This window comes from Trachemys scripta, chromosome 9 (genome assembly GCF_013100865.1).
Source record: "Trachemys scripta elegans isolate TJP31775 chromosome 9, CAS_Tse_1.0, whole genome shotgun sequence".
NCBI classification, from domain to species: Eukaryota; Metazoa; Chordata; order Testudines; family Emydidae; genus Trachemys; species Trachemys scripta.
This window is the reverse complement of record NC_048306.1, coordinates 77,387,839-77,415,735: the sequence shown is the minus strand read 5'-3', so window position 1 is coordinate 77,415,735 and position 27,897 is coordinate 77,387,839. Positions and strand designations below refer to the sequence as shown.

The following is a 27,897-nucleotide window of genomic DNA, read 5'->3' as shown; positions in this document are numbered from 1 at the left end:
GTGGACTGGGAGCCACCAGGAATGTGCCATCTGCTAATTAAGTCAGCAACAGCAGAATGAAACAGCTCCCATGGACTAACATAGGAATTAATTCCTATAAAAATGGATTCTAAAGACTGAGGACTTTGAGTCTCAGGTTTTGCTGCCAACCTCCAGGAGCATCAGGTGCATCTGACACAGACTCAGCTCCATCCTCATGACCAAGATACCTGGCTAGTAACTTGGCATGAGCAACTTCTAGGCTGGTAACTATAACACCTATAAAAAACTTAAATAAATAAGTGTGTGTGTGTGTGTGTGTGTGTGTGTGTGTGTGTGTGTGTGTGTGTATATATATATAAGAAATATGTTGTCAAACAACGTTGTTTACTTTTATCTTTTGCTTTATCATTATATTTACAATAAATGTGGCATCTTTGCCTTATCCCTCTTAATAAGATCCTGCTGGTTTTTATTCTATTGGTATAACATTTTGGTGGAGAATTGCAAAAGGGGGAATATTGGTAAAAAGCCTCAGGTATTGTTAATATTGTTGTGCACACAGCCGGCTCTATAGAGAGCGGTTCTATTTTTGTTTAACCAAAGCCTACTGACCTCCGGAGGGTAGAGGCTTCATAAAAGAGCTCATAAAAACTTTAAGCTACAATTAATCATATCCAAAGTGTTTAAAGCTGCTCGCTGAACGAGACCAGAGGTAGCAGAATAAAATAATTTAGGCTGTGTCACTCGCTGCAAGGGTTCAGGGGTAACAAAGGAAACTATACACATGTTAAAAATGTTTAAGAAAAAACAAGGAAAAACAGTCTCAGAGGAAGGAATGGAGTTTAAAGGAGCTCCAACCTCACCTTTTGTAAAAGAAATAACACCCTTTAAACAAATCCTTCAGAGATATGGGCACAGTCCTTGGACTGAACAAGCCCTTGCAGATGCTTGCTCTATTTTGGATCTAGAGGATAGATTAGCCCAATATATCCTCATATATAAAACCCCAAATGCAGCAAAAAGAGACACTGCAGGAATCTGGCTGCTGTGGGAGGCTTGTAGTAACAGCTACCTCCGCCTAACAGCCTGTAAAAAAAAAAAAAAAACTATCCCAATTGGAAAAAGGGGTAGAAAATTAAAAAGTAATGGCACCAAATCTTGCAAAAATCCAAACACAGCCCTTGGTCTGATCAAGTGTAAGCTGATGTCCATACAATTTCAAACCTAAAAAAACCCAAATTGGCTAGGTACTTATTAATATGTAAACGCTTAACTTTAATAAAAAAGAAAGCAGCCACAGTTTGGCTTCTATGGAAGACCTGTAACAAGGTATTCCTTCAATTGGCTAAATGTAAAAATAAAAAACTGCACCAAACTTTAGAAGCCTCTGCTGAAAAGCAGAGAAATAAAAATGTATGTCCATTAGTACCCAAACCCAGTTAGATGCCCTTAAGGTTGTGTACAGAAAGTTAAAACAGCACTCTCAAATTTTACAGCAGCAGTAACATCAGGAAAAAGAACATTTGAGACCCCAGAAAAGGCAGACTTTTGGGACCCCTCTGAAGATTGGGAAGGGGAATATTTGGGTAGATTCCTCCTCCCAGGGCCAGAATGCCATTGCAACAGTAACAACAGTGCCTGCTTCTGCCTCAGACCTTCAGGCCATGGCAAAGTGGCTGGGGATTTTAAAATAAAAAAAATGTAAACTCACAAAGAAATGCACCACTTAATTAGCATTTGTGCAGCCCCAAGTACCAAACACACTGTGGCAAAGACTGAGCAGGGTCTGCCATGGTGGGAGCACTGTGCTAATTTGTTTCTAAGCTTCTATCTTTCAGGCTCTAAACCAAAACATCAAAAGAGCTGGTACCAGCTAAAAAGTTATAAAATACCATAGTTATAGTGTCGCGACAAAGCCTGTGTTCAGTGTTCTCTGTTGCATGTTCTGTGTCTGTCTCTAGTAGTGTCCTGTGCTAGCATTGGGTCCAAAGAAAGAGGGAATACTACACTAGACAGGGCAAATGTCTTTTCTTCTCTCTACTTCCACCATGTCCATCCAACTTATCAATCACCACTTGTGTCCAAAAGACTTTGGTCCCCAGTGCAACGGGTTTATTTTTTTTGTTAGTTTCTCTAATAGTCATTTTGTTGTTAATTTTTGTTATTAATACATTTGTATTGTTAGTTACATTTGCTTGTATTGTTAATTCCACACTTTCCTATATGCACTCTGGTTCTACTTCCCCAAGCCCCCATAACCTGTAAGACTTTGGTAGTTCTTGGGTAGTTCTTGGGCCCCCATAACCTGTAAGACTTTAACCCATAATTGCAGGGCCCCATCTTTTAGGTCCCCAGAGCCCTCTTGAAAACAACTGTTAAAAATAGGAAATTCTGCAACATTTTAGCAACTAAATGTTAGTTTAAGTCCAAATCAGCTTAACCTTGTATAACGACTGTGGTACTCCTACAAAATCTTATTTGTTGTGTGTGCTTAAGAAGGTCCTAACCTCAGTGACTTTTATTGTTTGATGGCTATTGCAGCATCAAACTTGGGCCTCATTTTATTTGTCAATGTACCCAATTATTATAATGGTAATGGTTTTATTGTATTCCCACTTATTATAACTATAATTGTTTGCATTTGTGTTTAGGTTGTATCTGGTGTTTAGGCAATTGTAATGGTTTTAGTTATAATTCACCTGGTTATAATTGTTTGGTTTGTTTGCAACAGATCACCTGTGCCCTACAATAACAACAACTACTGTAATAATCATAAATAAAGGGACAAAGTGTTGTAGAAGCAGCCCACCTGGTCAGCAGTTCTAAATATAATTTTTCATTCCATCATTGTCCTATTAGTAATCCTAACTGTTATGTTAGTTCTGCCTTAAAACAATTACATAAAGTGCGACCCATTCATATGGGATGCACTGAAATGCAGATGCTTGCCCTATCTACTTTGGAACACAAAATGTTTTGGGTAATTTTGGGTAATAACGTTTTAATGCATTTGTTAAAACAAAGAAAAAAATCTCTGTTTAATACTTACCAATATAACTGGATGCAGTATGTTTCCAGCACTGTGAAACCAAACTTGTTAATTGGAAGAATAATTGTAAAAATAGCACATCAACAGTCTCTAGAGGCAAAGGTATGAAAGGTTAGCCCACTCCCCATATTACACATGGGATCATTCTGGCTGCCTCGGACCTCAAGCCAGTGGGCCGGGAAAGAAAAAAAAATATTGAACACTAGAGGTTGTACCAAATGGACTCCTCAAAAGTGGGTATGCCTCACCTTACCTGTTGCCCCAAAGCCTTGTAGTATAAATGTTTCATTGGAAACATGTATGTGGGATAAATTAAATAATAACAACAAAGTATTGTACTATGAACAATGTGTATGTATTCACTCATGGGAGGAAGTATTTTGGAAGGATGGAAGTGTTAGCAGCCCCCCAGTAGATAAATGTAAATGCAATGTCAGTACTGTTTTTACTAGAAATCACACTTACTATTTACTGCGGCCAAAAAGGTCCCAGCTAACACTAACAGCTGAGCTGACCAACTTCTCAATTAACCTTAAAATTAAATGGCAAAATCTTTCTGATAGCCTAATTAAAAGCAAAAAAAGTAACCAAATTTTTAAAACAAAGAGATGACCAAGTAGAAAATCAGACTATTCATATTATACATGCCAATGGGAACATGTTACAAATTGCCACCGCAGAGAAACAAATTACAACCTATCACTAGTATAATATATTCTCTGGATGGTCCCCAACTACCACTGGCATCCTATCAGTAATGCTACACCCCTTAATAGTAGTCTTAATATTAAATTGTATTTGTATAATTGGTATGTGTGACATGTGTTTTCAAATAAAAAAATGTACGCTAAATTAAAAACACAAACGCATGTTGCCTCACAATAACTTCTCTTAAACAGGTTAAAAAAAGTGACACTAACGATTATATAAATATCGTAATGTCAAAGGAGGGTTATGTAGGGATATTAAAGAAGGTACTAACAGTGATTCCCCCAAGAGACAGTGCCCCTCCCCCAATTTGTTCCCCCACACTTTAAAATCCAACAGTTTCACCAAGTACAAAAATCTCTTGGGTCTTCTGTTAAAATTTGTAAGCTACTGTCTATAGAAACCATTGATTGTATCTGTCCTGTGAAAGATACTTTATTACTATGTAAAACTTACAAACAAGGTAATTGACTTTGTTCTTAAAGTAATTGATACAATGTAAACAAATGCTATAAGCCGTTAAGTGACTTTCACTTCATTGTAACAGCAACGGCTCCTAGGAACAGACTAATCACAGAGGGTGGAGAAGGGCCGGGAGTCTCAAATGAATTAGCACACACCCCGAAAGTGGTGGAGACAGTAAATTAAAATATGGTTAAAATATGAAATGTATGTCGATGAATGCTTGATGTACATGAATGGTTAAGGAGGTGCCAGCCTAGAAAGGGAGTATCCATCGGCCGAAGAATGTGTCAAGTGAACTACCAGACAACCCCCGGAGGGTAAACTAGGATCCACCCCATCACCTGGAAGGATGAGAAACACAAACTTTGGACAGTGTGGAGCCACCAGGAATGCGCCACTTTGGACAGTGTGGACTGGGAGCCACCGGGAATGTGCTATCTGCTAATTAAGTCAGCAACAGCAGAATGAAACAGCTCCCATGGACTAACATAGGAATTAATTCCTATAAAAATGGACTCTAAAGACTGAGGACTTTGAGTCTCAGGTTCTGCTGCCAGCCTCCAGGAGCATCAGGTGCATCTGACAGACTCAGCTCCATCCTCATGACCAAGATACCTGGCTAGTAACTTGGCATGAGCAACTTCTAGGCTGGTAACTATAACACCTATACAAAACTTAAATAAATGTATGTGTGCGCGCGTGTGTGTGTGTATAAGAAATAAGTAGTCAAACAATGTTGTTTACTTTTATCTTTTGCTTTATCATTATATTTACAATAAATGTGGCATCTTTGCCTTATCCCTCTTAATAAGATCCTGCTGGTTTTTATTCTATTGGTATAACATCTAGACTACCAACGCTGTGTGCATATGTACAGGGCCGGCTCCAGGCACCAGCCCAGCAAGCAGATGCTTGGGGCGGCCGCTCCAGAGAGGGGCGGCACGTCCAGCTATTCGACGGCAATTTGGCGGACGGTCTCTCACTCCCGCTCAGAGCGAATGACCTCCAGCCGAATTGCCGCCGCAATCTTTTTTTTTTTGGGCTGCTTGGGGCAGCCAAAACCCTGGAGCCGGCCCTGCATATGTAGTATACACAACTGCTGTGCGTTTGCTGAACATGGCTAACAATGTCAATAAAATTACTGTCAAACCCTAACCCTGGACAGAAGAAAAGCTTAATGATGGGTCTGGATCACTTTATTATTTTACCGCTTCATACACAGATGTGGAATATTATACAGTTCTGTACTATCAGAAGACTTGATACTAGTTATAGGAATATTTTAAACACACTGCTTAATTAAGAGCATATGAAGTCATACTAGAGACCTACCCAAAATACCTATGAAGCATGATCTAAACATGTTTTGTAATGCAATTTATCAAAAAAGATTCAAACATTTAATAAAGGTTTATGGATTGAGGCTATCTGGACTCACCTTTACTACATAACAATCATGTTAAATGCTTTTGGTATTCATTTACCTAGTATAATAAAGGAAGAATGTTCTCAACAGCAACTGATAAGCTGCAAAGACTTTCCACAGCCATAATTTAACCAAACACATTTCAAAAGGCACTTTCTCTAGAAAGTGATTTTAAGTTGCACTGATTTAAAATGCACTGTATCTGCTTATATCGCCCCGGCAGTTGCTTACAAATAAATGTTTTCCCTCTTGTAATACGCATCTTTTTTCCCCATTTTGCTACTTCACTAAGTATTAAAATTGTGGAAATATATAAGTTACTACAGTAAAATTCTCAGGTTAAATGGGATAAATTGAACAGCACATAAAGTCACTAGACAAAACGTAAAATACTCAATTTTTCTTTCTGTATGTTCATGATTTTTATAAGAATTTTTAAACAAAAAACAACACCAATAAAATAGCTATATGATATTTACATCTTAGACATTTCAAAAATAAAACGTCTTAAACATCCAATAGTCAAAGACAAATACAAGTTATTGCCAATCTGGATTCATTCTAATGGTAAACCAAAAATACTTCAAAAATATAACAAAATCTAGATTAACAAATTTATTTGGGCATAAGCTTTCGTGGGCTAGAATCCACTTAATCAGATGCATGTAGTGAAAAATACAGGAGCAGGTATAAATACAAGAAAGGATGGGGGTGCTTTAACAAGTGTGAGGTCAGTCTAACGAGATAAATCAATTAACAGCAAGATACCAAGGGAGGAAAAATAACTATTTAAGTGGTAAGAGAGTGGCCCATTACAGACAGTTGACAAGAAGGTGTGAGTAAAAGTAGAGGAGAAATTAGGTTTAGGTTTTGTAATGACCCAACCACTCCCAGTCTTTATTCAGGCCTAATCTGATGGTATCCAGTTTGCAAATTAATTCGAGTTCTGCAGCTTCACGTTGGAGTCTGTTTTTGAAGTTTTTTTGTTGAAGAATTGTCTGTTCTTGAGTGACCAAAGAGACTGAAGTGTTCTCCTACTGGTTTTTGAATGTTATGATTCCTGATGTCAGATTTGTGTCCCTTTATTCTTTTGTGTAGAGACTGTCCAGTTTGGCCAATGTACATGGCAGAGGGGCATTGCTGGCACATGATGGTATATATCACATTGGTAGATGTGCAGGTGAATGAGCCCCTGATGGTGTGGCTGATGTGCTTAGGTCCTATGATGGTGTCATGTATTGTGACAAAGTTCCTCCTCTATCTTGGTGGGTCCTGCGCTTATTGGCGGATTTTCTTGCCTCAGAGATTCACCATGTGGGTTGGGAAACAGCCCAGAGAACTTCCCCTCTGGAAGAACCCACAGTCCTGGTCAATTGGGAGGTTTGGGGGGAACCCAGGCCTGCCCTCTACTCCGGGTTCCAGCCCAGGGCCTTGTGGACTGCAGCTGTCTATAGTGCCTCCTGTAACAGCTGCATGACAGCTACAACTCCCTGGGCTACTTCCCCATGGCCTCCTCCAAACACCTTCCTTGTTCTCACCACAGGACCTTCCTCCTGGTGTCTGATAACGCTTGTGCTCCTCAGTCCTCCAGCAGCACACCCTCTCACTCTCAGCTCCTTGTGCCTCTTGCTCCCAGCTCCTCACACTCACACCACAAACTGAAGTGAGCTCCTTTTTAAAACCTGGGTGCCCTGATTAGCCTGCCTTAATTGATTTTAGAAGCTTCTTCTTAATTGGCTCCAGGTGTCCTAATTAGCCTGCCTGCCTTAACTGGTTCTAGCAGGTTCCTGATTACTCTAGTACAGCCCCTGCTCTGGTCACTCAGGGAACAGAAAACTACTCATCCAGTGACCAGTATATTTCCCCTCTACCAGACTCCTGTATCCCACTGGTCTGGGTCTGTCACAGTATTTATACTTGCTCCTGTTCCTGTATTTTTCACTCCATGCAGCTGATGAAGTGGGTTCTAGCCCACAAAAGCTTATGTCCAAATAAATTTGTTAGTCTCTAAGGTGCCACAAGGACTCCTTGTTATTTTTGCTGATACAGACTAACACGGCTACCACTATGAAAATTAGATTGTCTTCGTTTACTGATCCGCAAAATGTATTCATATTTTGACCAACTGTAAACAAGGACCCAAAATTTTTCTGGACAGACAACTCATCCAAAATCTAATAGCAAGAGAGTAAGAAATTTCAACCCAATCTTCTTATATTTTTTAAGCAGAGCTGATTATAGGTGCCACATCACATCTTATCTCTTGATCTGATAGCTACAATAGTTGGTGGAATTTTGTATTGTCTTTTAAAATTGTGTCAGTTTTCCTATATTTTGAGTGAACACGTCTAGGCTGAGACACACGCTCAGCCTCTAGGCTTATTCAGTATTTGGCCAGTCTCCTGAAGCTGCCAACGAGGGTATGTGTTGGAATGGTGGGGTTTTCTGGGGTCGGGACATGTGTCAATTAGCTCCCTTCATTCCTCAAGTGGCCTACAGTTAAATGCCAACAAAAAACCAACCAGCCAAACAAAACAAAAGACCCAAGGAAGAAAAACCTACATTGATTCTTCAGTCCTACACATTTCACCATCACTAATCTCATACATTCGGATTCCCTTATTTCTCAGCTATACCGTCAATTATGACTCAGAAAATGAAACAGCAAATGAAACAGAAAAACTGGTACCAATGTATTGGTAATTTAACCAGATAGCAGTCAACTAATTCTACAGAAAATGAAAATTCCAGTGACTAAAAGTATCCAATTTTCTATTCAGTATAATTGTTTATTTGATCCATAACCCCTACATGAGTATTTTAATGCAGTACTCATTTTCTTCATCTAGCATATCACCATGTGTTGTTATTTCCTATGCATATGTCTATAGCTAAACAACTACACAGAAGGCTCTTTGAAATAAAAAACACTCAAAGCAACCAAAAAAGATCCTTGCTGCATCTCATATTATCTTGTGCCCTAGATCTGGTTCACATTTGGGCACAGTAATGCAATCCATTGCACAACAGGGTTAAGAATAAAATTAGTGTCACAGCAACTATAATCTTTTGGGGTCAAAGTTACCCAGTGTAGTAGGTGCTGCTGAAGGTCATCACTTTAGTAGAGCCACCGTGGGCAAGGGCAACTGTGGACTGGATAGACAGGGGTACTCCACCTGGGCAAGCTGCGGCAGAGATAGGCTCTGTGCTGACTCTGTACAGGCCATCACAGAAGTTTGGAGGCAGGCCGAGGAGAGGCAGGCTAGGCCACTAAGTCCACAGTTGCAAACGTCTGTATAGGACCTGTGTCTAGAGTGAAACTTTAATTCTAACACAGAGGCTATAGTGGCAGCCAGTAAGGGGATAACAAAACTATACGGCACTGGCAAGTGTGTGGTTTCTGTCCTGCCAAAATCCACACAGTTCCCCAAAGTCTATTGGGTCATTTGCGAGGAGCTTGGAAATCTCATTCTTAATGCAGGAACAAAGATTGTTCATCTATATCCCCAGGATGGTGCATTAGGAAACTCTAGTCAAAAATGAAGGACAGCTGGCAACCCTACACTCATCACTCTAGCAGCTGATATCTTCAGTATTTAAACAGGTTTGGGGCTTAAGAGGGGCTTCAGTGGTGCCCCAGATCTCTGCTAAGTGATAAATCTCACCCTCCAAGCAGTTTTATTCTTTTATGTATGTGCTTAACCATCTTCAATCTATACATTTACATATAAAATTAAAATGTAAAGAGTTAACTTACCAGAGGTATAGGGAAGTGTGTTGCATATTGCAAATGGCGAAGGAGGTCATAACTGGATGGAAAAATCAGTTCTCTCAGTTTTTCCCTCTTCACTGACTTCTCACTGTTAATTGAAATTCTTCTGTCTAACAAAGAGTTGACATTCTCACAAGACTCCCCAGGCATTGGAGAAAAAATCTAAGTAATGTAAAACAAATGTTTAAGATTACTGGAAACTGAAACATTCACAATTCAACCATTGCATGATTGCCTTGATTCTGCTCCTATTTACCTCAATGGAGATGCTCAGCATTTAAACCATCATGAGAATAGAGAATCAGACTCAACGTTTAAAAAATATTATATAACAACATTACCCCAAGTATTTGCACAGTGTGTATTTACAGACTAACAGTGCTTTGATATGCTGGAGATGGCCCAAGGGACAACTGTGGAAATCAGTGAGAGCTCCCCAATGTAGATGCTGTAGCAGATGGGTGTATGGAGATGATGATGCAATACCCTATACTTGTAACACTACAAGGATTGGAAATGAAAGAATATTGGCCATATGACAATAATAACATGGTTCTAGTTCAGAATCATGGAGAACACATTTTTGTGCAAATGGCAAGCAAGGGGCAAAGAAATGCAGTGTGCAGAAAAATCAAAAATTAAACCTACTGGAAACTCCGAACCAAAATCTGTCTTAAAGTCACTCTTGTCTACATCATCAAAAATATTAGTGGTTCCTGAGTCAATGCCCATATGTTCCATAATACTACGTTCCTAATAATCACCAGAGAGAGAAAAAAACACCAGTCAGATTATAATGAAAATTCTGTTTGATTGGTCATAAAGCCAAAAATTCCACCCATTTAAAATTAAGAAATAGTTAAGTGTTTAAAATCAAGCAAAAACAAACCATTCCTACTGTCAATATTTACAATATTCCCTAATTTATAAAAGGTTTTCTAATTCATACCCATATTCCAAAGATAATCAAGGACAGATGGTTGAAAGGAAGACAAAGACAGATAGCACATCTTGTTCACCAAGAATCATCATATGTACTAGGGTGACTCTGCCCATAAGGGCGCCTATAGAACTCAAAACTGCTTCCACCAGTATTGCTACCTGCCCTCCTCTGATGGATAGTACTTTCTCTGATGCATGTGTCCCTGTGGACACCATACGTTGTAATCTGAACATATCCCATGTCCTCAAGTTTCAATCAGGTTGTGAGACTGTGGGAGCTGAAAAGGAAACTGAGGAAACACAAGAAGCAGACCTTTGGTACTATACGGGCTGTGCTACAGAATGATTTCACCTCAGCAAATTAAGGACCAGATGTAAAGTGCACTGAAGTTAATGACAGCCTTTCCCCATTTACTTTGATCTGCTCTCCTGAAACTCAGAGATTCCAGCTGGGATTGTACATGTATAAGCAGCACTGCTTTGCATTATCATCTTCAGCTGAAGAGAATTCATTATACCTGCACTGCAGCTGGGGTATTTCAAAGCACCAGGATAGAGACACATCTGACCTGGGACTCCAAATGCAACAGATTATTTTCATTTTCACCTCTTTCCAATTATTAAAAGATCAGGTTTGAAGTTCTGCATTCCTTGTGTGGAAGTCTGCTTTTAAAAGGATGCTACTGATGCTGAACCTTGAATGCAAGAGAAATAAGTGAAGAGGTGTATTTTTACCTCCAATTTCACATCATGGTCCTTAGTATAGTGTTCATCCACAATTTCTCCAGTAGGTGAGCGTGGTCGAGTGGTTGCAGTAACGGACAAGTCTCCACGCGATATTAAAGTGCACATGTATGCATCATGGGAGAAAACGTCATGTCGAATAAACTCGCAAAACAGCAGCACCAGATTCACAAATTCTGTCTTCTCATATTCACTGTTTGGGTCAGCTGCCAAAAAAAGGAATTGTAGTTTAAAACATAAATTTGCTCTTCAATTCCACAAAAATGTCTTAAAAACCATTTTTAACCATAGCTGCTGTTTTTTATTTTTGTCTTTTAAGAACTGCTTTTCTTCTCTACATAATAAGCCAAATCTAATCCAGTGCCGCATAACTGGCATACTTAGACTGAACTTTCTTCTGGCAGTTTATTCCAAAGCATTCTGCTCCATAGACTTCTGCCCACATTGTATTACTGGCAGGTTATTCACTGCTCTCCATGTATTTCTACCATGTTTAACAATGTATGAGCATATTACATATTGTAAAAATGGACACACTAGGATCCATCTCTCTCTCTCTCTCTCTCTCTCCCCCCCCCCCACCCGGCCAAAGAAGTCTTCATGATTTTATTATGTTTCTATCTATTAGGGCATTTTAGGTTCTTACTAAACACCTTTTGAACACAAACCCTTAAATCCTTTGAAATATTTTAGAAAACTATTTGGAAGATTATTTTACTAAAGATAAATGTTATCTTTATTTTTTCAGTTAAACATACTCATGTGTATCTGAGAAAAGAAAGAAAGAAAGATCCACTTTTGCCAATGAGTTACCATTGGCTGACAAAGAATCAAGAATGAATAATCATTTTTGAAGGTGACTATTTTACTTAATATTTGCATTTGTCACAGCAATATTAAAATTTTACTCAATTTGTAGCACATCAAGCATTTCATGTTTGTAATCATGCAGAGGTAGCAGAAAGTAGCTCTTAACCACAACTTCTTTAATAGGAAACAACATCTCCAGCTAGCCACAAATTCAACTCATCAACAAGTATTTGAAACCAAAATGAAGTTACACTGTAAAATCTGAAACTAGTTCAAAATACAACCATTGTTCTACAAACAGCAATAATTTGCTGTAACATTAAGCAATTTATGGATGAACGAGCGAGTTTGGTTAGGTCACGCCTAACTTTTGGCAAACAAAGGCCTTCTTCTACTTTTCACCCCAATGCACCTTTTATAAACTCTGTTTGTTGTAGTTCTCAATATAGTACACTATCACACTTAGGTTGTTACAGGCCAGTTATGCTATCACTTTAAAACAGAACTACCAGAAGTGTACACCTGCAAAACTAAAGTGAAAATTTCAGTTCATTCCTGAATTGGGAAGGAAGCCAAAGCTCACTAAAAAAATGTTAGCTATAAAATTAAAATCTAAGTTTAAAAAAAAATTGTTCAAAGGACAGATAAAATTGCACACAGCTTCAAAAGTAGAACCCCCCAAATGCGGAGAAGTGGTAACTCAGAGGAGTGAGAGAAGTATCTTTTTAAAAAGTACAATTATAGCATAGCAATTTTTCCTCTGTTGATAGATACCATCTGCATAGTATTCTCATTCTTGGAGACTGAGTAGCTCACACAGTATCTCAAAAGTATTCAAGTACTATACATTCTGCAGCAAGTTTAACAAGAAGGCCAATATGCAACCCCACAAGTACCACGCTGAATGATTTCAACATACTTCTGTTTTATGTTTCAGATAGAAAAGAGAAGGGAAGGAGAAGATACCTCAAACCACCACCAGAAAGATCTAAGAAAATTGAGCTTCATAAAATGAGTAATTCAAAATTTAGCTATCTCAAATTCCCAAAATGAAAAAAAAAATCTCTAAAGAACAAGTGAGCTAGACACCCCTACTTTGAAAACAGGTTTGTGTGACCCAAGGACCTCCTGATGCCAACTAGCAGAGGGCACAGGGATATGTAAGGGTACTGGGATCCCCAAAAGAATGTAATATAAGAGGCCTAGAGAAAGCATGTTACACTAGTCATCATAATTAATGTAAAATGTAGTATGGAAAATACATGAAGACTTATGTAGAGATGCTGAATATTATATTCTCTAGGCCTTGTAGTTAAGGGCAGATCAATCAAAGATAGCATGCCTTGAGACAAACCTCCAGACAGAAGATGAGAGACACTTAACTCCCTGCTGAATGATTGATGTATTGTGTTTCTTACAATAGAAGTTTATTAGCATACTGAGTCAAATGCTCATGAAGAGTTTACAGAGATTTCAGAAGGAAATCAACAGGAAGAAGTGAACAGCACAGGGAGAGGGACCCTGTTTTCAGGTGAAGATCAAAGTTCTGGCCTGTTATAGCTAGGGTGCAGATGAATCCCTGGGTATCCTTCAATCTGCAAAGACAAATTACCATTTGGCTTGAATTTATGAAAGAAAGATCTCAGCCATTCTGGTTGAAAATGCTGTGGGGAAGACTTGTGGTAAGATATCATGTAGGAAAGAAGAATTTACTCACTCTGTGCAGTAATTGCAGTTCTTCAAGATGTGTCCTGCTATGGGTGCTCCATTTCAGATGCGCATGTACCTGGCCTGCACATGTATCTTGTGCCTCCTCATGCCAGACACCAAGGTTATGTAGTGATGTGCAGGTGAACCACCTTAAGTTCCTTTTCCACTCAAACATCTCCATAGAGAACAGTCTGAAGCAGAGGGGAAGGGAGGCTATGTAGTGGAACACCCATAGGGGGACACATCTCAAAGCACTGCAGTTACTGCACAGGTGAGTAAATTCTTCTTTCATACAGGATAGTTTATCACAGCGTAGTGCTTTGAAAACGTACATAGTGAAGCTCACGGAGTAGCCCTACGTATCTCAGAAACCATTATGTTTTTAAGCAATGCTATGGATAATGCCTATGGATGCCTGTGGTTCTATAACAAGTAACAATACATTCAGATATTCATCTTGATAGTCTTTGAGCAGAAATCATAGATCTCTTGGATCCATCTGCAAAGGAGAGGAACAGCCTTGGTGACCTTCGAAATTGCTTGGTCCTATTCAAGAAGGAGGCCAGATACTTTAACATCAAGGATATGATAACATGACTCCTGCAGAGAGTTATGTGGCTTCAGGAAAATCACTGGTAGATTAATAAACTGGTTAAGATGGAACTCGAAGAGATTCTAAATAAGAATTTAGGATGTGGGCGAAAAGAAACCCTTATCCTTGAAGAATACCGTAAAACAGGTATCTGCCATCAAGGCACCAATCTCCCCAACTTTATGGGCCAACATGATGGCTACTAAAAAGGCCATCTTCACAAACAAATGGAGTAAAGAACAAGTTGCCATAGGATCAAATGGATGTTTCATAAAATAATTGTTTACCAAGTTAACATCCTAGGTCAGGGTGGGGTCTTTTGTCTGGGGGTAAAGCGTCCTCAAACCCTTAATAAACCTAGATTATATAGGATGAGCAAATATGGAAACTCCCTCTATAGCCAGAAGAAAGGATGATATTGCAGCCAAATTGACCTTAATTGAGTTACTGATAACCCCGATTTCTTCAGAGCCACCAAATAATCCAGGATGACAAAGACGCACAGATCCAGGCAGGAAGCAGCAATGACAGCATCAATGAGAGAATCTCTTCCATTTCTGCAGGTAAGTAGCAGAAATTGACTTCTTCCTACTATTCAATAACACCTGTTGCACTTCCTCAGTGCAGGAGGATTCTTCCCACAAACACCTAGATCGGGGTGAAGTGACCCACATCCTGCGAGAGGAGACAAGGAATGGTGAGGAGCTTGAGCAGTGGATGGATACACAGATGAAGCAGGTAAGGATACTAAACTTGTCTCAGACAGATTGGTATTATTAAGATAAATCCTGTGTCAGTGGAGTTGGAGGAAATGCATACAACAGATCATTCTTCTGTCCCCCGAAGAGTGGCATCCCACATCCCATCTGGAGCAGAAAAGAGGACACTTCTTGTTCCAGGAGGTGGTGAAGAGATCCACCTCCAGCAGACCCCGTCTTTGGAATACATTGTAGAGCACTTGACAGTCTAGCTCCCATTCACAATCGTGTGAAGTCTCTGCTGAGGACATCGGTTGCGATGTTCTGAATGTCTGGGAGGTAGAGCACTGAAATTCTATCTGATGAGCTATGCACCAGTTCCATAGCTTCACAGCTTCGGTGCACAGAAGAGCAGGGACTTGCTCCTCCCTGCTTGTTGATGTAAAAAGTGCAGGAAATGTCCGTCATGACACTTATTGATTTGTCCATGATGAGAGATAGGAAATGAAAGCAGGCATTCCTGAGAGCCCTGGGCACCAATAGATTGATGGATAACTCAGAAAACCAATCTCCACATCTGCCCTGAGTTGTAAAAGCATTGAGATGAGTTCCCCATCCTAACAGTGATGCATCTGTTGTTAAAGTTAGCAATGGAGTTGGGCACCAGAATAGAATGCCTGCCAGACACGGAGTTGATCTTTCCACCAATCCAGGGAGTTCCTCACTTAAAGAGGAACCATCACCTGTCTATCCAAGATGTCTGACTGGAAAACAGGTTGTTCTCAGCCAACCTTGAAAGCTTTGGAGAGGTAGCTTTCTGTGATCAGTCTCAAAAGTACAAGCTGTCATGTGTCCCAAGAGCTGAAGATCGTTCTTTACAGTGGTCAGAGGATTCCCATGAATTGTCCATAGCAAACCTAATAAGACTACGAATCTGACTGAGGGAAGGTAGGCTCTGGCTGTCAATGAGTCCAAAGTTGCCCCTATAAACTATGTCCTTTACAGGGGTTATTGTGGATTTTCTCACATTTGGCTGGAAAAGAGCAACAGTTGTTTGGATTGAAGAGAGCACTGCTTCATAAGAATGGTCCTTGAGTAGCCCGTTATGAAGATACGGGAAGACGAGGATTGCCTCTTGTCAGAGATCAGAAACCACTACCGCCAGAACCTTGGAAAAGACCCGTGGGGCAAAAGAGACACAAAAGGGAAGCACTTTGTATTGGAAATGATCCTGGCCTATAGTGAATTATAGATATTTCCTGTGCAAAGAGTGTACCACTATATGGAAATATGATCTTGTCGGTCAAGGGCCAAAAACCAATCAATTATAACTTTCAGAGTCACCATCCTGGATTTTTGAGGCTTTATAAACTTGTTTAGAAATCTTAGATCTAAGATCAGTCTCCACCCTCCAGCCTTCTTTGCAATATGGAAATACTTCTAGTAAAACTCCTAGTCCCTGTGAGAGGAGGGACTATTGCTCTTAACCAGAGGAGAAAGTTCATCTCCTGTCTTAATACAAGCTCACGAAAAGGCATCCCTGAAGAGGGACATGGAAGAAGAGTTGAAGGGATGGAGTGACATAAAATGGATGGTATAGCCTGATGTTATGACCTCTATAACTGACTTGTTTATAGTAATTCACCTCCACATGTTCTGGAAATAGGAAAGGCAGCCCCAAAAGGAGGGTGGTGGGCAAATAGGCACTGCTGTAAAACCAGTGACATGGGAGGATTCAACCCCTTGACTGGCCCATCAAAACTGCTGTTTAGAAGATGATTAGGTGGTCATGGAGGGCAGATGGGCAGCCCTCTTTGTCTGAAACTTATCTTTTCCTGGGGGGGGGGCTCTGTGGATCTATGGAATCTAGAAAACTAAGCAGGACACAATCTCTGGGTAGTTTGTGACCTACTAAACCTCCTCTTATTTGTAGGTGTATATATGTCCCGAGAACATAAACTGGCTGTAGAGTCCTTCAGTGTATGCAAGGACTCGTCTATGGTCTCCAAGAAAAAGCCTACGACTGTCGAAGAGGAGGTCCTCACAGGTGTTCTGTACTTCTGTCAGAACCCCAAGAGCTGGAGCCTGGATGCCCTGCACGTAACTACCGGTGTGGAGATGGATCCTGCATCTGCTGCCAATAGGTCCAAGGATGCTTGAAGAGTGGTCCTGGTTGTCCCTCAAACGATGGACTGGAATTGTTCCCTATGTTCCTGTGGCAGGTGTTGCAATAACGGCCATCAATCAATTTTGTGAAACTGTATTTGGCCATGACCAGCTGATAGTTTGTGATCCTGAAGTGCAGGTTTGTGGATGAACAGATCCAAATAGATCCAGTCTCTTTCAGTCCTTGTCATAACCTGGAGACGTGTTGCCTGGCCTGCTCATTCACTGCATCCACTACTAGGAAGTTAGAAGAAATCACAGTCCCTAAGATACAATACTTTTTATCCACTTTTTTAAACTTTAGAGAAATAGTTGTAGGTGTTTGCCACACAGTCTTACCTTGTTGATGGGTAATGCCACCCTGGAGGGTGCTGCGGACCATAGAATATCCAACAGCTTGTGCTGTGAATCCCTAACCACTTCTAGTGGAATTTGAAGAGTGTCAACTACCCTCTTTATGAGGTCTTGAAATTACCAAAAATCATCAGCCATGAAAGGTGGTGGAGGCATAACCATTTCATCTGGAGATGAGGATGAAATGGGTGTTTGAGAGGTAGCTTCTTTATTCACCATGGCATCCACCCTGTTCCTCACGTGTCTCTTCCTGTAGGGTGAACAGGTTGGGGAGGAGAGGACTTAACAACTCTAGTCTCCCTTTGAGATAGTACTTGTGGTCTGGAGAATTGCTGTTGGTAAGCAGCCCAGGGACCCCAGTACTTCCATTAGGGGGGTCCATATGGGAGTGGAGGTAGCATGCAGGGCTGGTTCCACCAACCTTGATGATAGTCGTGATCTTCCCTGCAACTGTCGAAGAATTGGGCCCTGACAGGATATGGATGGGGGGGACCCTGAACTGAAATAAAGGAGACTGACTGAAAGTCTCCTTCATTCTCCCCAAAAACATCCAATGTAGGAGCCCTAGGGTACAGCAGAAGTCTGGAGATCGAGGTGTTGGTACAGAAAGATGCTCAGTACCCATGAGAAGTGGGGATTCTGGCTCATCCATTATGGACAGGTCCCTCACATATCTAAACTCTTACGGAATCGGTACTGACACAGCAGCCAAGGGCATAGTAGCCAAAGCTGATGGTACCGCTGATGGCGGGCATAGTGATGTAGACGCCAATGGAGACTGGCACAGCTGCTTGCTCGTTAGCAAGGGTGCCAATGAATAAGTGCTAAAAAGCAGGACTGAGCTTGACGATAGCAGACCAGGACGCTTATGCTTGCCCTCCTCCCTGGTAGAGGGGACTGAAGCCCTGTCAGAGCCATATGTCTCCCTCGAACTCCATGGCTTTCCAGATCTTCCGGTACTGGAGGAGGAGTCCTTTGACTCCATGGTACCAAGCTGAATCTTCAGAGATTGTAGATCTTACAGGCAACCTAGACTTTTTTGGAGCAGGCTCCTTCAGATGAGAATTTGTACCCTGCTTTTGGGGAGTCCTCTCAGAAGCCTCCTATGACCTCCCCTTCTTAGAGAAGCCCTGCACCAAAGGGTAAGGGGAACTGGATCTGTCTGGAAACAGATGTACAGGGTGAGGGCGATCTTGACCTGACTCAGAGGCTGGTTGAAGTGATCACTCCATCACTAACAGTCTGAGCTTAATCTCCTTGTTCTTTCTTGCCCTTGAATTGAGAGCTAAACAACAATTGTATTTCTGGGTGACGTTGGGTTCCCCCAAACAATGGACACACTTAGAGTGGCCGTTGCTCACAGGTATAGCCTCTCAGCAGGAGCGACAGTGTTTGAAGCCTGGCAAGCCAGGCATGCCCTGCCAGGAAGACGAGGCTCCCCAACGAGAAAGACGAGGGGGGGAAATCCTCTCACTACTAAAAACTAACTAATTTTAACAAACAACTATAAAAAGAATACGATATAGTCGAGGCTCGCTCAAGGCGAGCAAGCTAGAGTTCTGTCTCAGGCCAAGAAGGTAGAGAAGGAACTGGGGGCAGTTTGCCCACACATGCACATGTGGCCTCGGTGTCCGACAGGAGGAGCCCAGAAGAGCAGCCCTTAGTGACAGGGATCCAACATAACATCTAAAACAGATCTCAGCCCCTAAGAGTGTAAACACCAAGACGTGTTTACGAAAGCCCTGGGTAGTCCTCACCAAAATGGGACCATTAGCACCTGAATGCAGATTTTATAACAAACTCATAACACAATTTCCTGTTGCTAAGGGAGTACATTGTTGAATGACTGTACTATGTGTGTTTCTACAAAACATTTATAATCTCCTTCATGCAAAAAAGTGTCAGCAGTCCATGTGCTTGCCAGGCTTCTGAGTCAGGAGAAACTGTTATGAAACATCATAAAGGAGTTGCATTAGACTAAGAAATTTTTGATGGCTACTTAGCATGCCCACTAAAAAAAAAAAAAAAAGTGATTTTTCCCACTTGCTTATAATCTGACCAATTTCCTTTTCAAGTTAAGCACTGAGAACTAATTATATACCAAACAAAAGTCAGCCATTTTGAATTCCTCACGAAATCAAAGATGGTTAGTTTTTTTACTTTATATTATGTATTATGCATGAAAAGTCTACTTTCCCCCCCCATCATCATATTGCAATTAAAACCTAGATAAAAGGAGTTTGCTCAAGTTTTCCAAAAATTCACCTTTGGGCACAGAATGACTGGGAAGATTTCAGCACAAAAACTCAACATTTTGGAAAATTATGAAAACGGGTGGAGAGGATCATAATGGAAACTGCAAATTAGCAGCACATGCTCTAACAAAGCAAAATAAATTCAGCAGCTGGACACAAGACCAATTGCTCTTGTTCTATTTTGGAACAGAGATGAATTAATACTTACATAATGAGGGAGCCTGTGTATCTAAAAACCTAAGTAGGACATTCTGAAAGACAGGAAGGCTGGATCCAGTAAGAGAAGCTGAAGAAATAGATTCTTTTTCATCCAGCACTTCTGACTCACCACATCTCTATACAGTGAAAAAAAAAAATACCAATTAGCATATCATGCAACTCTAAATGTCACAGTGTTTCTCTTTCTCCTCGCAATGTAATATCCACCCAAATCCCAGAAATCCTACTGAAATAAAGCATTGTCCCACCTCTGTCTACCTTGGGTACTTCTAAAGTGCTTATTTAAGAGTTATATAATAATTATGGAAAAGGTATAGAATCACCACTTGTATAAAATGTTATAGTTAGAATATTTTAGTAAAATTCAAACAAACTTAATTTTCTGAATTGATTACACAAACAGGATATAATTACAGCTTTAACAAAGGAAGTTAATTTTCTTCTTTTGTGGTCATTACCCATTACTGGTGTAATGGGTTCTCCCTTCCCCCCACTGCTTGGGCTGCAGAGCGGGTGGTAGCTTGAAGGAGCACAGGGCGTATGGAGAGTGAAAGTAAAAAATATGTTTGTGTGTATGGTGCTATCTGTGGCCAGTTCCGGTGGAAGAAGCACTTCTATAAGGAGTACTCTGGCTGCATTAAAAAGACTGTTGCATCTTAAAGCAATACAGTCTTGCCTTCTACTTTTGGATACCCCTCATGCTATACTTTGTTAGTAGGACCATCTATTGAAACAGTCTGTTTGACATGGCTTAAAAAACACAGTTTACACTCACCACCATTAAAAAGTCAATATTTACCAGTGGGTTACCACACCACAGGGTCTGAGGTACTCAATTATTAGATTAATAAATAACTGAAGTACCAATGGCATCTCCACTTGATCTCCAATGCAGAGAGGGTTTAATTTTATAAAGAAAAGAAGTTGTAGAGGGGCTAAAGAAATATTATGAGCCAAATGTCAACTGGTGTAAATTGGCTTAGATCCATTTATCTCAATAAAGATACACCTTTTACACCAGCCAAGGACATAGCCCTGTGGCTATGTGAAACATTTTTACTGTTCTCCCAGATTCAATAAAAAAAACATAGGCAGTTTTATATAATGTATGGTTCTCTTTAAGACACATTATTTTGGTTCAGAATTGCCCACTTGGTTTTTACAATTCTCCAGATTTTGTAGGCCATCAGAGCGCAATCTCTAGTATGCATAATTATGCACCTGTCAACACAGGTTAACACTCTAATTTCTTCAAGGGACAATAGATGGCAAACCTCCACACATAGTACTATATATAAACTCCTAATACACAAAAGTAAATCATGACAGGAAAAATAAATAGTAATGAAGCTAACTGAAGCTAGTTTAAGTTTTATTTTTATCAGAAGCTTCTTTATAATTCAAAGTTAAGATGCGATTCAAGAACCATAAATTGGTGGCATAACATCCAATTTCCCAAGTCTGATTCAACTGTTTAAAAATGCTGTCTGTTGAATCAAGCTAATTTCTCCTCAAATGCTCATTTTAAGTGCATTGCTAACATATTATTCTAAAATGAGAAAGAACAACTTACTTCTGCCTCAATTTCTGCTTGCCTCTTCTCCAGGAGTTTTGCCACAGCCATCGCCCTGTGTTTGCCAGACCTTTTACAGCTCACAGCCCATTCACAAAGCAATGTTACCACAGCTTCATCATTAGGGGCAACCTGTTCAATGGAGAAACAAAAATAGTCATTTCACTTGCACAGGAATAGCACTGCTCATTTATTTGCTGGCTAGAAACAGTATGGAACCAGGCTGCTGGTGGTGATGTACTTTGTAGTAGCACTTTGTTTTACCCAAGTGAAGCAATTTTTAGAAATTACTGATGTATGTGTATGCACATTTTATCTTGAAAAGGGATAAAGTGGGTGTGGGAGGGCATAGGGGCAGCAGAAGGCAGATGCGAGGGGCACAACAGAAGCATCAACAGATGTAGAGGGATATACCGGGGAAGAGGAGGGAGAATGGTAACTAATGAACTAGGGATAAGTGAATCTGGGGATGGGTGTAGCAGAGCACCCAATATTTCAAATTTTATACAAATTTCATGCCTGTCATATGCTGATTCAATGCATGTTTTATGTAATTTGTTCCTCAGCTTTGCACCTCACCAAGGTAGACAGGTCTGGAGGAGACAGGGAGGTCTGTACTTTTCCCACCCCCTAGAAAAGAGTAACCCTGAGCGCCCCCACCCCCAGAAAGAGAAAGAGGGGAGATGTCGCTCATCCCCATTCACTAAGAAGAGCATCCCAAGGGTCCCTCCTTGCTCAAATCATGAAGTATTGGAAACAGCCCTGTTTTCTTCTCTTCAGTATGTCAGGGGAAATAGAAAATAGAAGGCCCAGACTTTTCCTCCAGCTTCCCTATAGACCAGTGCTAGGTGGGAGGCCTCTTAAAGAAGGGATTGTTTGGGAACAGAGGATCACAGAACTTTAATGGGGAAAGGAGAGAGGGAAGAACCTTCACATGTTCAAACAAATATCTAAACTTAGTCAAACACTGACCTTTTGGAGCACCTTATAATTAAGATACTCATATTAAAATAAACTTCAAATCAATTGGAATACACACAGCAGCCCCCTGGCTTCTCTGAAGGATTCTATATAGAATTACTCTAAATGCTGGCAAGTACTTTTGAATAAAGACTGCACTTTTCACAGAGACTCCGTAATACGTGTAAGCAAGAAGATCTGAAAATATTTTCATGCTTAATTGACATTGAGTTTTTTCCACCCTTCCCCCCCAAAAAGGGACTTCCCCCACACATGTAAGCTTTGGTTTGGTTCATGGGATGTCCCATTTTTCTTTTGTCAGCAGAGTACAGCTAGCAAAAATCCTACTCAAACAGAGTTGGCAGAGGCACACAATAAAGAAACATAATAGAAATATATCACTAAGATGAGAAATTCTGATTTTAGCCATGTTTTAAAGGATAGACAGATTTAATCAAATTCATATCAGAGAAAGGTATTTTAAAATGTTGACAGGTTAAATATTGAGCTTGTATCCTCTGGGGATCAGATTCTGCCATCTTCTAGGAAGAAAGCTTGATGTACAGAACAATCTGATTTTAATATTTTCTAGGCATTAGCTCAGCAAGAAAAGTAATCCAGGTACTAGCAACAGGTTAATGAAGATTTCACAAGCTAAAAGAACTATAAGCATGAGGTTCTCTTGTTACATAGTGAGACATCAGCCATGGAAAGACACTTTGTTGGAACCCCAAAGACGAACAAAGAAACAAAAAACATGCTGCTTTTATGAAGATCACTATATTTCCTAATCAAGCTAAAAACCTTACGTCATGACTTACGCATTGTAAACTAAGAGTCAGACCTTAGCTATCTGCTGTATGTGTATCAAAGTTTAATATTGAAGCCAACTTTATTTTGTTTGACTTCATGTTTATTGTGATTTTCTGGATCTTTAGTCCCATGCTAAATAAACTTTATGCTCAGTTCCATCTATTGTAACTGAAGCATGGACCAGTCATTTGGGACAAGAGCTGTTGGATGCTTCTGAGGAAAGGAGATTGATTTCTGTCCTAAAAGAAGTCAGAAAGAGAAAAATAACGGCCTAGAAAACCTGTCAAAGCTACTGTGGAGTCCATGTCCATCACCATGCTGTGCTGTGATGAAGCTGGCGGAGGTGAGTTTGGACAAAGGGAAAGTCCTAAAACCCAGAGCAGGTAAAGTGTGGTTACACCCATGTAATCTGTAGCCAGCTGATAAAACTGAATTGTCTCTACTAGAGTGGAGGGATGGGGTTAGCAAGCCACTGGTTATTTCCTGTTTATATAAATCCCCACACTGACCAGATGAGGTGGGTTAATTCAACTAAATGTGTTAAAAATTAATCTCAAATTTCCCAATATTAAATAATTTTAAGACATTACAGGTAAGAGCCATTTGCATTTGTCCATATAATGTTTGGTCCGGACTAGTTATAAAAGTCTACGTACTTTCTCTGTTTCTTTTAAGAGATTATTTCTCAGAATAAGAGCCTACTCTGTTAGGAAATGTCCGCAGATTAGAGATTGTCAGCTGCTCCCACTCCCCACATTGGATCAGACTGTGGAGGTGGTGTTGGGTTTCTCTGCTCCCATGCCTGATACTGCCAACCCCTTCTTCCTCCCCCTTCCCATTCCTTCTCCTCTTTTGAACAGCACCTCACAAATATCCACAAAGCTACCTCATTATCCTCCTTCAAAACCCCTTTTAAACTCTTCTTTTCTGTAATTCCCACAAAAAAAATGGTAACAACGATTAGGCCACTGGCATGCTGAGACCACTGCCCATCATACTAACCCATGTTGTCTCATTTCCTTATGCTCCCCCATCTGTCTGTCGGTACCTATCTCTTGACTTGTCTCAGACTTACACTGTAAGCTGTATGGGGCAGGGACCATCTTTTTGTTGTATCTTTATTCAGTGCCTAGCCCTACAGTAATACAAATAAATAATAAAATGGGGTTTTCCTCTCCCACAGAAAGTTTTGCTTTTTGGCAAAAATTGAAATATATAAAGAAAATCTTGGACTGAAATCTGAAATATTTCTGTTTGGAAATGGCCCCATGGGAGTTATAGTTTGGGTGCCTCATGTTTCCCATAGAGAATAGCAACATCAGGCATTGAACCTATCACTCCCATAAGACACTGCAGCAGCATTTCTCAACAGAAAAAAATTGTATTGATGAAAAAAATTTAATTCTGTGGAAAGCAGAGACTTCATGAAAAATTTAGTCAAAAAATCCAATTTTCCATTAAAAAAAACAGTGTGTAAACAAGAACACGTAGCAGGAATACAGCAGATCACCTTGCTCCTCTCTCCATAATAAATATGTTTGCTCAAAGAAATACCTCCAGACCCATAATTACTTGTGTTGCTCATCTCAGAATTATTTCCAGTTTATCAGCATTTTTTTGTACCCTGAAATGAATGAAATATAGTAGCTACCAAATCTCCAGTGACAAATAAAGGAGGACATTGCTGATCTCTAATGTGACACCTCTGAGTATTGAACCACAAAACTACACTAGTTTCTCTTAAAATTATTTTAAAAATCCACTCTCTCACAGCAAGCTCATACCCAATTTGCTCTCTCTATCACCCCATGATAAATGATAGTAATAAAAAAAAACAAAAGAAAAAACAACAATTTAGTAAATCTCTCCCATCAAATTGAATATCTTCATTTTTAAAATATTTTCCCCCTCAGATACTGCCTTGCGTTTAAATAGTTGCATCTTATTTTAGGTAATTCCTCCCCATATTTTTAACTTTTCTGCATCTATACAGTGTATACGTCTACTACTCGGTCTTCACTTAATGTTTGAAACACTCTGAATTTAGCATAATTTGCAAATTAAATAAATGAGCTCTTTATGTCTTCCTCTAGATTATTAATCAAGATTATGTTTGACGAGTTTAAAAAGTAAAAGAGCTAACGTACATGAAACAGCCAGAAAATAAACACATTTTTCAGAAATATTAAAAGTTACAGACCCCCAAGCACTGAAGATTAACTGTTTCAGGATTAATATTTTTAAGAGGGATGATTATTTGCATAAAAGCCGTTCACATACAAAAACTATGCTATGTTTCTTACTGAATGGCACATTTCCACATATTACATTGGGCTCAAGCAGGGCAGGCCAGAAAAAGAGATTAAACAGTTTAAAACCATAGAAAAGATCAACAGTAAAACGAAGAATCTTGCAAACAAACGTAGGGTGGCAAATATTTCCTTTATCTTCCATAATCAAATGGAACAATCATAGAACCATAGGGTTAAAAGGGACCACAAGGGTCAAAACACTCCTTCCCATGGCGAATGGAAACACTTATCTATAAAGAATGATAAACCATATCTTCAAAACCCAGGCAGGAAATACCTATGATATTATAGTTTGAACTTTACACTGACCTGTTCCCCTTTCTGCAAGCAACAGAAAACAAGTTTAAAAAATGGAAGGAAGTGGCTCTATAGCTCAACCAAGGGCAGTCTTAAATTGGAGAAAAGAAAAGTTTCTTAGATCATCAAATCCCTGTAGTTGCAGCATTGCTGTGTTTAGCACAACAGCACTTCTTCAGATTCCTAGCTGGAGTTCCCACCCACCCCCCATATAGATCATCTCAGTCTCATCAGTAAGCCGAAAGGATGGCTGCTCCTAGTACAAATGGATCAAGTGTCTCATTTTCAGCAACACTTACACCCACAACTCCCACCGAAGACCTTGATTTTTCAGAACCCGAAGGAAATGATAAAATGTAGAATCCAGCAGGAAGACTGCAGGTCATGAAGTGTTCTGTGAGCTCCAATATCAGTAGGGTCAATTACGGTCTTTGGACTAATCAAGGCATCCAGTGATTGGGTTTAGGGGAAACAGAAGGGAGGAGACACAGAAAGACAAGCTGACAAGAAAATAAACTGCAGAGAAATTAAGAAAAAGAGCACATCCTGAACAGGTCCCACCATGCCACTTCTGGAGGTGGAACCAGAGTGCAAACATCCCTAGATGCTTCTATCTTGGTCCAACCTGGGGCACATGTGAAATTTCAAGGACAAAAACACTGATAAATGAATTTAGGAAAAAATGTCCATAGAATTGCCCAAAAAAACATTCACCAGATACTCCCAGCACAAATATAATGAAATTATTGTTCTTTACAAAAATTATATCTGCACATATAATATGCAAACATTTTCTTCCAAAGGTATCTGTGATGGTCAAAACCATCAGACATATTCATCTGTTATTCTCCTATAGGGAAAACATATAAACAGTTTTACTTGTGAAGTTATACGATTCTATTATGAACATTAATGTTATGATTAAATAAGCAGGAAGTTGATCACAAACACAATAAACACACACATGGGATCAATGATTATTACAGTTGGCCCTTGTCAAATGTCCAAATGTAAAAAAGTTATTTTCAATTGTCCAAGTGGACAGTGATTCACACATGCAGACTACATATATGTTACCATGAAGATGATAGAATAGATTTGGGGTTTCCCCTCCACTACATACAAAAACATAAATTACATTTAAGAGTGCATTAAATTTGTTTACTTAATGCAACAGGTCATCACTGGTTCCTTCCAGCCTGCATAATTAAACTTTCTAATAATAGTTCCCGGTACACATCAAAGCTCATCCTGAGATACATATCAGGAAGATAGGAAAAATGGGAAATGTCAGTACCACACACTGAGACTATGAAGACAGATAAAGCAGGATTTGCAGTTTTCCAGTATCAGACACGCAGCATCTCTGCTAAGTACTTGGTGAAATGTAATAATTTACACTATCACATTTCTACAGGCTCTATTAAGGAACCACAGCTTCAATTAAGTACTATACCAACTGGAACTAGGGGCAAAGGTTTATCGACTCAAATCCTCTCTCTTTCTTTCATAGTGATTTTTTTTTTTAAAACCCTCATTAGGAAAGCTTTTCTTCTTCTGCAGTCAGTGTTATCAAATAATAACCTGAAAATTCAGATTGGCTGCTAAATGAGAGGAGGCACTGTGATTAAAAACAAAATAACATTCAAACCTTTTACTCTGACACTAGTCGTGGAGGTAGATTTATAAAAAGAATTATGAGATTTATTATACACACACACAAAACAACACACCTAGCTAATATATATGCCAGTAACATTAATTACATATCTTATTTGACTAAAACTTGTATAATTAACTTTGGTTAGGAAATAGCCCCGAAAAAGAGATCAAACAAAAACAAAAACAGAGCCAGCTGACCCTGTAATCTGAAAGCTAAAATTTCTTTATGAATTGACTCAAGAACAGCTGTGGCTTCTTGCATTTGAATGATACAGTATTTACACAGGTCCAATTTAAAATTCTGCTAGAAGTATACTCTGTATACTTTGCAATAAATTAAAAATCATGCATTTACGCTACTGAGGACAGCACTGAGGTTGACAAAAGC

General features: G+C 39.7%; 1 protein-coding gene across 1 annotated transcript in view; it reads right to left on the bottom strand.

Annotated features, from left to right (window-relative positions):
- Positions 1-27,897, bottom strand: part of MED12L (mediator complex subunit 12L) — a 317,383-nt gene that overhangs the window by 226,216 nt on the left and 63,270 nt on the right. Inside the window, exons 11-15 of the mRNA XM_034780703.1 lie at positions 21,466-21,597; positions 19,882-20,008; positions 11,080-11,294; positions 10,051-10,155; positions 9,388-9,564 (exon numbers count right to left, since the gene is read on the bottom strand). Of these exons, the coding sequence (XP_034636594.1) occupies positions 9,388-9,564; positions 10,051-10,155; positions 11,080-11,294; positions 19,882-20,008; positions 21,466-21,597 (756 nt within the window). The remainder of the gene's footprint in view (positions 1-9,387; positions 9,565-10,050; positions 10,156-11,079; positions 11,295-19,881; positions 20,009-21,465; positions 21,598-27,897) is intronic.